General features: G+C 41.0%; 1 protein-coding gene across 1 annotated transcript in view; it reads right to left on the bottom strand.

Moving 5' to 3' along the window:
• Window positions 1-12,055, bottom strand: part of LOC119462047 (uncharacterized) — a 99,811-nt gene that overhangs the window by 34,668 nt on the left and 53,088 nt on the right. The window contains exons 36-48 of the mRNA XM_049672403.1: window positions 9,805-9,914; window positions 9,338-9,455; window positions 8,728-8,868; window positions 8,532-8,648; window positions 8,197-8,329; window positions 8,039-8,074; window positions 7,858-7,920; window positions 7,317-7,445; window positions 5,445-5,644; window positions 3,423-3,529; window positions 2,603-2,711; window positions 2,351-2,515; window positions 322-435 (exon numbers count right to left, since the gene is read on the bottom strand). Coding sequence (XP_049528360.1) covers window positions 322-435; window positions 2,351-2,515; window positions 2,603-2,711; window positions 3,423-3,529; window positions 5,445-5,644; window positions 7,317-7,445; window positions 7,858-7,920; window positions 8,039-8,074; window positions 8,197-8,329; window positions 8,532-8,648; window positions 8,728-8,868; window positions 9,338-9,455; window positions 9,805-9,914 — 1,542 coding nt within the window. The remainder of the gene's footprint in view (window positions 1-321; window positions 436-2,350; window positions 2,516-2,602; window positions 2,712-3,422; window positions 3,530-5,444; window positions 5,645-7,316; window positions 7,446-7,857; window positions 7,921-8,038; window positions 8,075-8,196; window positions 8,330-8,531; window positions 8,649-8,727; window positions 8,869-9,337; window positions 9,456-9,804; window positions 9,915-12,055) is intronic.

The raw sequence follows: 12,055 nt of genomic DNA, 5'->3' as shown, positions 1-12,055 counted from the left end.
ACATGCTAATGACTACCCTTTTATGTTTAGATCCTTGTTCTTTGGCTCGCATACTAACAAGACAATTTCTGCAAGTAGCATAGCTAAGGCACATGATCATTAGATGTAGAAGATGCCAAGGTTAAAAATGTTGAGTATAAATTAAACAGTTGATATTATTAAGGTCACATTTTCTAATGCTCACTTTCACCTAGTATATCATGGCAGAGTTCTTGGAGACCTTCATGGTACAGAAAGTCACATAAAAAATCAAAATTTCCTGTTTGTTAACGTTCAATTGAAAACTTTTACCTTTTGCACATCTCTAATTATATGACTTACCTTCATCTCCAATGTGCCTTCATTTTCAAATGTCTGCACATGTGTTGAGTTTTGCTTGTAACAGGATAGAGCACTATCGTAGAATATGTCTGGACCACTGTGTGATGGGCAGACCTAGGGATAACACACAGGTTAGAATAAGCACTCTATCCAGAAAGCATGCCTGCTCATCAGAGTTCACACAATACTTTCACTACAATTTCAACCAGGCACACTAGAACTCGAGGCTTGCAGTATACAGGTCTGTGAAAAATTTACACAGCGTCACCTTCAATTCTAAGCTATGTGCCCAGGCTGCAAAATAATTTCAATTGTTCCAGGAATTTTGTGCTTGATTTTACGTATTTAAATTAACAAAATAGAATAACTATGCTCACCTTCTACATGGGGTTGCTAGGAATGTGCGAAATTTAATCAAAACAAGAAATTGGACTTAATGCAGGTTAAAAAAAGGAGCTACTTGTGTCAAGACAAAAATGCAAGTTCTCGAGTCAAAATGTTGGCTCAAGGATGAGAAAACTTTTGTTCTTGTAGACATATGTGCACATACTATGCAATCCTGCAGAATTAATTACTGAGAAATGTAAACTGAGCTAGACTGGGGTTTTGCAGCTAATCTGAACCCACTTGCCTCTTCACAGAGATAACTGCAACAGTAGGCTAAACTTCTCTAAATTAAAATTTCTTTAGTACTCAAGATGCAGCAATAATTATGTCTGGTCTACTAGATTTAACGACCTTGCAATGCAATGTAATTTATGTAATTAACCAACGATTACAGTGCTGCCTTGTCCAGTAATTGCCACAGCCTGTGTCATGACATCACAGTGAGCTGCTTAAGGAACCTGGGCATAGTCTCATCACACATCTTCCCTTACTCATAATTTTCCCGCACAACAAACTTCAAATATTGCAGAAGTGCTGAAAATTGAGCTTATTGGTACATTGTTGGTAACTTGAGAACAGCGTAATACAACAGGACAAGAAAGACAATGCACGGGCACATGGGCCCATTTGTTGTGCTTCTTGTCCCGTCATTTCGCGCTGTTTCCAAGTTCAAATATTGGCGAGAGCAAACTATTTGCTATGTCGAAACTGTAATCTAACAATAAAATATGACCTAATTATTTTCTTGTAGTGCATATTTACCCTTTTGAAGTGCCGTGCCACGAGTATACTTGTCTGGCCGCTGATACACATCCCTGGCCATGCCAGAGATAATTTGTGAGCATGAAACATTTGTAGACTGGTTGTTTAATCTACTCGGAAGTTGGTTCAACTAAAATTTCAAGGTTGGCTTTGTTTTTATACGTCAGATGGCATGACAAAGCTTATCAACTGACGGTGTTGCTCGTATCTCTAGTTTTCCGACCTAGCGGAATGGCACAAAAAGCCCATGCATTTTCTTGAACAATGCAGAAATTCAATAACTTTTAACAATGCTGAAATTCAATAATTTCTAATGAACTCTGGTTCAGAGGACCTCGACGTTGACTACAAGGTGCCTTTAAGAAGCAATGACAGCAATGAAAAGGCCATACTGCCTTAGGAACACTAATTGTCCTAACTGCCTTAGGAAGACTAAGCATGCCCTAACATTTTTCATTTGTTGAACTTTTAGTTTACAAGATTAGTGAAATGTTCAGCAACACATCACCAATAAATAGCATTTGAATTTAAAGCCTGCTAATGTGTTACATAGAAACTGAATTTGCTGCATTTCACAAGAACACCGAGCCCTTCGTCCGCTGTGACACACAGGTCACCAGTGGGTCACAGTAGTCAATCCCCCGGTGCTGCTGTGAAATTGCAGGTCTTTTCAGTAGTGCAGGAGCCATCTCTCTTGAGCTCAGAAAGACAAGTGCATGAGTGACAGGTGGCTCACAATGAATCTGAGGAATATGATGTGTGCTCCACAGGAATGAGGACCCCCTCCCCCCCCCCCCCCTAAAAAAAAAGGTGCTGCCACAGTGAATTTGTTACAGGTTATATTATTACTACTATCACTCCAAAAGCTGTTGCCCCTCACCTCAGCATAACTGCTAACAGTCTCCTGCAAGCACCGAGTGCCCAGCTTGAACTTCGCTGTACTTCCAAGAGTAAACGTCAACACAGCCAGGTTCACAGAGACGCAAATTGATGTGGTGACGTTCAACTTGCTGGAAAGGGTCTTTATGACCTGCGTGGTTTCAACCTGCACGGAGATTGAAATGCACCTTCGCTTAGCCAACTCCGACACAAGTTTTGCACAATGTGCCAAGAATGGTGTGCTAAGCCTCACCAGACTGGATAATGTGCTTGTGGTTTTCGACAAACTGGAAGGATGCATGACATGGCATGGCTCACGGCCTGGCTGGTGATGGCCCATGAATATCACCATGTCCACAGGCCTGAAGAAAAAAATAAAAAAGTTTCACAATTCGAACAACCTTACTTGGCAAGTAAAATATGTCACTGAATAACACTCAAAGAGCAAGTCTTTAACTCTTATGTAAAGCTGTCATAATGGCCTAATTATGTTTCTACAAAAGACAAGGGGACCACAAAGTATTGTTCAGTACGCCGAGCAAGGAATAGCTTGATTGCATCTCCCGGTAGGTCAGTCAGTCCGTCGTTCCGCCCGTCCGTCGGTCTGACCGGTAAGTCAGCAAATGGAGGAAGCTGAGCATGATAGCATTTGTTCCCTAGCCTCTTTCTTTGCACGATGCCTCTTCACCAAGGGCCAACCCTGGCAGATTTTATGGTAAGCCAAACATAACAGCTTTGCAATATTAGTGTATAACAGTCGGGATCCCTGTGTTGGACTTATTTAGTGGTTCACATGTTCTTCTCTCAGCTTCCCCACGCTGCCTGCATTATTGAGTTACAGAGTTAGAAGACGATGCATAAGTGGGTCAGGCAAAAGCCATTATGTCGACAGAGATTACAGTTTCAGCATCAGTTTACTTATAGCGATGTTTTGCCATTTATGGTATCTTTGACAGCTCAACATTACAGCCTTCCCAGAGGAATGTAGTAAGTCGCATTTTTGCACGGAATGATTCACTATGGAATGAACATGGCATGCTATTTGTAAAATTAAGGGAATGACTACAACTTACTCCTTCTGCAGGAACAGTAAATCATTAATTTTTCGCTGCGGTGGTATTCCAAGGATGATGGAGACTTTGCCAAATTCTTCCGTCATTTTGAAAACTTTACGCAGTTCCTGCACCATCAGAAAAAGAATAGCAAAGGGGCAAAATTAGAATAAAAAGAGACAGAGAAAATTTAACAAATATTTGAATGCTTAGCACTCATTAACGTCTGGTAACCTAAGTTTTTGGTACTTAAAGAAAAAAAAAATGTTCAATTGCAGTTAGAAGTACCTGCATGCGAGGTTAGAACATCCAAAATTAGTCTCTTACCATATGCTACCTCGGTGTTCACTTGTTAAAGAAAACTGAAGTGGGAATCTAGCACAAATAAGTGCTTGTATATTCGAGAAGAAAGGGAACCGATGGGCCCGATTTTGATTAATTATATCATAAGAAGCCAACAAACAATGACACCAAGGACAACATAGGGGAAATTACTTGTACTTGTGTTCTTTAAGTGAATTAAAGAAATGAGAAATTAATGGAAATGAAAACGGATGAAAAAACAATTGTCTGCAGGTGGAGAACGAACCCACGTCTTCACATTACGCGTGCGATGCTCTCACCATTGAGCTACCGCGGAGTCATTTTCCCATCTGCTTTCTGGGGTATTTATGCTTTACAACTAGAACTAGCCCTGGGAGTGTTAGCGAGCGCCACCACTCACAAACCTAGGGGCAGATGTGGAACATCCTTTCTGCCGCAGGCATCACGAGCACGTGATCTTTTTGGGTGATGGCAGCTGGTCAATAAACCCACATATGCTACCTGAAGGCATCAATGTTGCAGGATTCGAGCCCTCGTTATGTAATGAACGAGAAGAAAGGGAACCGATGGGCCTGATTTTGATTAATTCTATCATCGGTTTTAATTTCCATTAATTTCTCATTTCTTTAATTCACTTTGTAAGTACAAGTAATTTCCTCTATGTTGTCCTTGGTGTCATTGTTTGTTGGCTTCTTATGATATGCTTGTATATTCACATCTTATGGCAGCCTGTAAAAGAGTCAGCATTGCAGAGATAGCTACTTCAATTTATGCACCTGAATGGAGGATTTTCTTGGAGTGTTCACCCTCGTTGGAAGCACCATGCACAAAGCATTGTTTTATAAGTCCGTGTTTTATACTGCGAGTACTTTCTTCCCTCTCTCTCCTTTCTTTGCATCCCTTTAAACCCCTTCCCCCATGTAGGGTAGCAAACCGGACGTGCTTCTGGTTAACCTCCCTGCCTTTCCTTTATTTTTCCTCCTCCTCCTCCTCCTATAAGTCCGAGATGACAACATGGACCGATATTTTGTAGCGATGCGTTATGCTTTATTCGATACTAGTCTTATCATCCACCGTTCACGGCAGGCTGATCCGATTGATAACGTGAGCAGGACCGTCGCTCTGACCACTGACCAAGCGTGAAAAGCGAGAAAAGGCATTAGCATCGGAAAGGCATCGCTACAAAATACCGGCCATGCTCACGCCTTTTTGCTGAATGACCACACATGACGTCGAAACAAGAAATTCTCTCAGTCAATCCCGATTGGATTTAAGATTTTCGGTATTCCACAAAATAGCGACAACAGGCTAGAAGAATCCTGCTTCGCAATTACTTGGCTCAAACACACTATGTCTCAACAATATGGCAACAAAATTTGAAGAAAGAAGAGGGCGATACGTAAGTGGAGTCAAATGTGTGTTCACCTAATGACACAATGCATTAACTAGAAATTTGCAGGATATTGTTTGAAATCTCTTGAACCAAGTGTCTTTGAGCAAGCTAACCTTCACAAGGTTCTTTCCCACTTGCATTACTATTTACATTATGTGAACATTAACTCGGGTCAACCTGTGTATGATAGCTATACAACAGAAGTTAGCAAGGGGAAAGCTTCATTAGCTGGAATACGTACATGTCACTCCATGCATTACACCCACAACAAATTTCATTATTAGCGCTGTCCTTTACAACTGCAGTAAAACACAGCTGTAACGCACCCTGAAGATATTAAGCACGTCTGGGCGAGGCCACTGGTCCGTCAGAATAGCCAGTGTGTTGAAGCCCTTCACCCGAAGCCAGGCTGTGCTCTCAAGCGCAAAATCTCGTGCCAGGTTGGCCCAGAGAGCACCTGGTGCCACTCCAGCACCCACCAAACGCAGATGCCTGGTAAGGGTCGAGAAATGCTGTAGAGAGTCTCCTGCAAAGGACAATAGAACTATGACATAGCAATTTTGAAGGATGCCATGCTACCATAAAATCACCAAACAATCACCTTTAAAGGAAGATCTGGGTTTGAACCTACTTTATGCCAGCAAGTCAAGATCCTGCAGCATTCTTCCTTGTACAGCTAAGACATTCTACTTACTACTGGTTTTAAGAAATCAAGACAATAATGTGAGTGAAAAATGTGTCCAACGCAGTCGAAGTGTCTAAAGAAACTAAATTTGTGTGCAAGATGGTCGTGCGTGAATGTCTCTACGTGGTGACAGAGCAGGTCCTGCCTGCCACTGCAATTCATTTGTTAGGATAGTGAAAACTTGCACATCAATAAGAGATATCCTAGCACAAAAACTTTTTTTCATGCTGTACAAATGTTCCTGATCAAATATGCAATATTCAAATATGTCTTGCTCAGCTTAAAAGTATACCTATTCAGGTTTCAAAGTTTCATTTCTTTGTTTTTTCTTGCAGGTTTTGTGCACAGTGTATTGCATGATTGTAATATTTTCATCATAATGATATTTTACAACAAAACAAAAGATGCATCATGTAATGTCTCTCCCTAGAACTGTAACTATGATGCGCTTCATTACAGCCATAGTGTCCTTTGGTCTGCAGCTGCTTCATTCCATGCCTTTGAATTTTTTATAACCCTCTCTATAATGTTGAATGACAACTTAAATCTAGACCTGAGGGGCTACATCAAAGCAATGGGCTGCAACAATGAAGGTACAGTCGAATTCAGTTAGTTCGACCCTGACGGGACCAACGAAATTGATCGAATTATCTGGTGGGCCAAATTAAACAACATGCAGAAAAAACGCCAAAACACACCACTGATTCATTTGGCAGTATTTGCCCGCTTCTAACACGCCCCCGAATTAGACGAGCGCCCACTTTCTATGTGTCTAAAGTAGTAAGTTAATGTAGAAATGACATTAAACTCCTAAACAAAGTAGAAATCTAACGTACACTCGACTTTTTAGCAAGAAAATGTTGCACAATGGAAGCTGTTCTTTTAAAGTCAGCTTCGCCACACGGAGGATAAAGCAGGCTTCGCCGCAATACATTTCTGTTATGCGGCAAAACATACGAACGTTGCAAAGGTTTTGTGTCTGATTGCACCCCATAGGCAATTTTCAGCCCAATTTTTTTTACAAGAGAAGGGGCGCATTAGAATCGGGTGAATACTGCACTCAAACATTGTGAGCTATAGTTATTGCTTGAAAATCTAACCAGGGCAAGCCTAAAAAAGGTATTTTCTACAAGTGATGACGTGTGCTCAACACATTGACTGTCCTCTAAGCTCCGCAGAGACAGACGCTGCCCCTAAAGAGGTCGCTATCGAGGTCACCATAGGGGTCAGGCATGCGTGTGCTGACCAAGTTCCAATTGTACGGCAAAGGCCAATTTTAGCATAGAAAGGACGAAAATTTGGGCCCATGGAAATGCATGGGCTCCGGCCTGGACCTTCGGCTGGAATGGAATTAATCATAAGTGGCATTACCATGCTGTCATTGTTCATCAAATGGTTTAATAAATTTCGTATCTACATATTTCAACTAAATGTAGTGGTGCTTGACACAGAAGGTCAGCTCCACTGATGCAAGCATCAGTATTTACTGCTTTCAATAACACTAGCAACGCACCATCTTTGACAACCAAGGCCTTCTTGACTTCATCATATGAGACGCTGGTGTAGATGGCCGCTGTGCAGAGGCCTTCTGGTGGCAGCAAGCCCTCAGAGATGGAACCACTGAACAAACAGAGGAGGGATCCTGCAACAGCATTCACTAGCTGTCAGTTCACCCTATAACAATTCCTTGCGGTGCCCATGCAGCATTATTCATGTTTTCACAAATGTCAACAATATCAAAACTAAACATCTTTTTACACAATAAGGATTGCAAAACATTTATCAGCTTGTAACTGGAGACAAAACCTGTTCACATATTTTTTTTTGGGTAATATCTACATCAAGTAAAAACTGCAGCCTCTACTTTGCCACTGGCACTGGCTTCACAGTGTGGCAGTAAGGTTGCAGTTACATAAAACCTGCAATTGCAGCACTACATATGTTTGAGATATGAACATGTCAAAATGAACCAAAGGAGACAAGTTATCTGTACATGTCTCGCCTGCCTCATTGCAGTCAAGGCTGTGTTTGAGTTTTCTTGAAACTTCACTCACCTCCTGCCTGTGTTCTGTTATAAGGTGCAGTACCGATCCTACCTCTCGCTGTGCTGTCTTTAACTGCAACAGAATGCATTGCATGAAGCAGAGCAAATGGCCTGCAAAAGCTTACTAATGAGCGCTCCAGTCATATGTAGCTATTTTTACTAGAAATGTCACATAGAAAAACAATGCTCACCTGACTGATTACTGTCCTTCCAATCAGGGCTGTAGCCTGAAAAAGGAAGCGTATTGTGGACATTTGCACCCAGACAAGCATCATTACTACACACGACATCCTCTGTACTAACACAGGAAAGTCCAACAAGCTCAGCAGACAAGTTGCGAAATATTTACCAGCTGCTTTGCCTAGCGACTTGAGACGTGCAAAACGCTCCTTGTGCACACTGCAGGCTACCGTGTCTCGATCATAATCGATGTTAAAGACAGCCCAACAGCTCTTGGGACGAGCAGCCTCTATTTTTTCCACCTAATAAAGGACGAGGGAGCGATCAAGTCAAGCACAAGGCTAGAACGTCACTAGGACTACATTAATAAATATTTTTAAATTGTGCATGCAAAAAAAACAAACCAGACATCACATCTTACTTCAAAAAGACATTCGTCATTTTACCAACATTGTTTACTATTGAACCAAGTTAGCAGAACCCCAACAACCCATTAAGACTCACCTTGGCTTTGATCAATAGCTCCTCTTCAAATGCATCCCACTGTCCATCGTTGTATCGATGTGCACTCATGGAGAACTGTGCATCAGTGGACTCATTCCATGTGCCAGATTCGCAGTACTAAACAAAAGAAAAACAAACAAAAACGAACATTGCAGATTATGGGGGACAAGTTTGATTAAAGCCTACGACGACTTACATTAGCTATTTCTCGAGACTTGGTGCATGGAAGATCAGAGCCTGGGATGTCGACATAATGAAACCGCAGGGTGGCCAAGTTGACTGAAAGGCACATGTGTTTGTTTGTCTCCACAAGCTTGGCCCACTTTAGCGCATTCAACTGCAGGGACAGAAGCCATAAACATTTCATTTAAACATATGTTGGGCAAAGAAGACTGGATGGACACATCGTTTAATGTACTTTCATTTCATGTAACAATTTCATGTTACTTTGCAAAGTGTGCTCAGCACCAAAACAACAGTACGCATTAACGAGTAAAATTTAAGGTGAATGGATCATGGCAAAATACACAAAAATTAATGCATCAACAAAGGCTAAAGCAAACCTTATGAAATGCTTATTGACTATTTTGCAGATGGCTCATGTTTTTGTTTATACGAATAGTTCACATCGCAAGCCCCGTTATAAATTACACGTCACTAACATGAGTTATAGTCTAAGCGTACAGTATCATGCACAGGAAGTGCAGGCTAAATTTGCACCTAGAAAATTTCTTTCTTAAAAAGAATTGTCTAGCAAAATGAAACGGCAGTGACTTACATACACTTTCATTTAAAGATCAACTCACCATAGGCACTGACTGCTGGCAAGTGTTATTGCTCTCCTGGACAATAGAAGGATAAGCTGTGCGGCAGAACTTCCAGAGGCGCCTAAAGTGTGTTTGCAAGACGATGATGTCAGCAGTCCTGAAATAAAAACAATACGTAGTACGCATTAGCTAGATCACGTTCCCCGAGTGCTACGAGTTGCTCTCTTTAGCATGTATATTTTAGTTGCAAAGTATTTCTGACTGCAAGCATCCTGCTAGTATGTTCTTAATGCTCTTATTTCTCAATTACATGTTTCTTCAAAGACCTAATTACAGTCACATGGCAGCATCATTAAGTCACTGTAAGCACCAGAGAAGAAATTTTAGTGTTGGGCTGATTGTGCATGTCCCATTGAGCGACAAGCACCAGACTTTGACACAATTGCAAATAAATGACTGAGGAGAGGTTGACTACGACATTGAATTCGTGTAGGCATTTATCTCACCTAGTAAGTGGCACCAGTCGTTTGGCAACCTCCCTTGGCTTCTCGTCAAAGTCTGGTACCTCAAGACCCACAACCAAGATTAGATCCTTCCTCATTGAATGCCTGAAAAGCTGCACATTATGCAAGAGAAATTCACAAATCAGAAATCTTCTCATAGTGCATGAACATCCACAATAGCATCCACAATAGTAACTTTCGTGCAGCCAGAGCAAGTAATTACATTTTGATCAATGTATCATGCTAAACTTCACACGCCCCAACAGATACTACCAATTACAAGATACTTTTGTTGCTAATATGTGGCAGTAACATTGTAAGAGCCATATTTTGAGCTAATTCCTTTGAAAAAGAAAAAAAAAGAAAGAAAAACTAAAAAAGAAAAAGAAAAGGCTTCAATTACTAATTCTGAAGCTTGTGTGACAATGAGGTTTTTGACCATTACTAGCAATCGTGCAACCTCTAGAAATAAATCACTAAAGTTCTGAACAGTGCTACATTTTTCTTCAGTCTGTCGGACACTATATATACCATGGAGTTGCAAGAACATTTTACAAATATTCCAATAGAAGCATGCTTTGGCCATCAGTTAGTCTTCAGAAACCTGCATATTTATGTTCTACATTGAATGACAATTGTAACTTAAGATTCTAGTAAATATGATTCAGCAAAAGCTACATTCAGCAGTGAAATTCTTTTTCTAGTGTGACTGTAAAGCTGTACATAAACCACATGTTGGGAACACCTACTAAAGAAAAAAAACGAAAACCCTAAAGGCAAACATATTATGCAAGCCTAGACCTTTCCAGCATTTCTTGAGAGAAATGACGACACAGTGTAAAAAATCACAGGAACCCCGTTTCCCTCTCTCAATTTTCGTTGTACCCTAATGCAGCATCGACATCACCACTGCATATCCAAGATATTGCTGTCTTTTTTGGCAAACCTAAGACTTAACCAATTTCATGGGTGTGATCTACAAATCTAGCTTATGTTTTCTCCTGGTGCCCCTTTTAAATAACATGGATCATTAAATGCCCTATAAATTACGATGATATTTCAAACCCTAACTGCACAAACGTAATACAAACCTACTTCTGGATTTCCAAACAGAAATTAAATTCTTTCTTTGTACACATATATTACTTTTTTATTTCTCTTTAAATTCACGAAGCTGGATTACCAAGCCCCTAAGGTTGGCCTGGTGTTGTTCATTTCATTTGTGCTTTATTTCGTTGACAAACTCATGGAAGGTGATTAGGCACTAGGCAGAAATGGCTGACAGAATGAACAAACAGCACGTAGAAATCTGTTTTAGAAGCACCTGTTGATTAGATTTTTTTCCAAGTTTTTGGACATGGTGGCTGTATACAGGGTGCCCCAACTATCATGCGCCAAGATTTAGAAATATGCAGATGCCACGTAGCTGGACAGAACCAAGGTAATGTTTGCTGTCGCTTGGAGATACCGTATTTTTCCGCATATAACCCGCCACTGCGTATAACCCGCACCCCCAATTACAACAGCCGGGAAAGAAAAAAAATATCCGTGCGTATAACCCGCGGTAATAACTGCATGCAACAACGCTCAAATCTTTGCAAGAACAGTCCTTTCACGGATACACGACTCGTCCACATCATCGTATCATCGGCCAGCGGCTCTGCCCCCCCCCCCCCTCGGCGATGCTGATAAAGCTGGATATCAGCTTTATCGATATCAGCGCGGCAGCACGCGCCGCGCTGCCGTGTAGCCACCTGGCCATGATGCCACATCTCCAAGTAATATTCGCGTATAACCCGCACCCCAACTTTACCGCCAACTTTCTCGAATTTTTGGTGTAGGTTATACGCAGGAAAATACGGTACTCAGATTATTTTTTGCATTCTGCCTAATTACGTGATTAGTCTTAATTATTTAATCAACTCCTTAAAATTTATAATTAAATGAAAAGTGTCAATGAGAAAACTGTGGAGCAACATGAATTACCGTGCGACTGGCCGCTCGAGGCACTTTGCATGTATTTGCGGGCTTCTTTCACGCTCGGAAATTCACTTTTCTGTAACACGTATTGAGCAACAGAAAGCCGTATCAGGAGTTTTAATTTTTCTCTACAATTTTGTCATTGACACTTTTCATCTAGTTATAATATTTCAGAAGTTGATTCATTAATTAAGACTAATTATGTAATTAGGCTGAATGCAAAAAATAATAGTACATATCTCCAAGCGATGGCAAACAACACTGCCTCAGTTCT

The sequence above is a fragment of the Dermacentor silvarum genome, chromosome 8, assembly GCF_013339745.2.
Source record: "Dermacentor silvarum isolate Dsil-2018 chromosome 8, BIME_Dsil_1.4, whole genome shotgun sequence".
Classification (NCBI taxonomy): domain Eukaryota; kingdom Metazoa; phylum Arthropoda; class Arachnida; order Ixodida; family Ixodidae; genus Dermacentor; species Dermacentor silvarum.
Note: the sequence above shows the minus strand (reverse complement) of the source record. Positions and strands in the feature narration are given on the sequence as shown.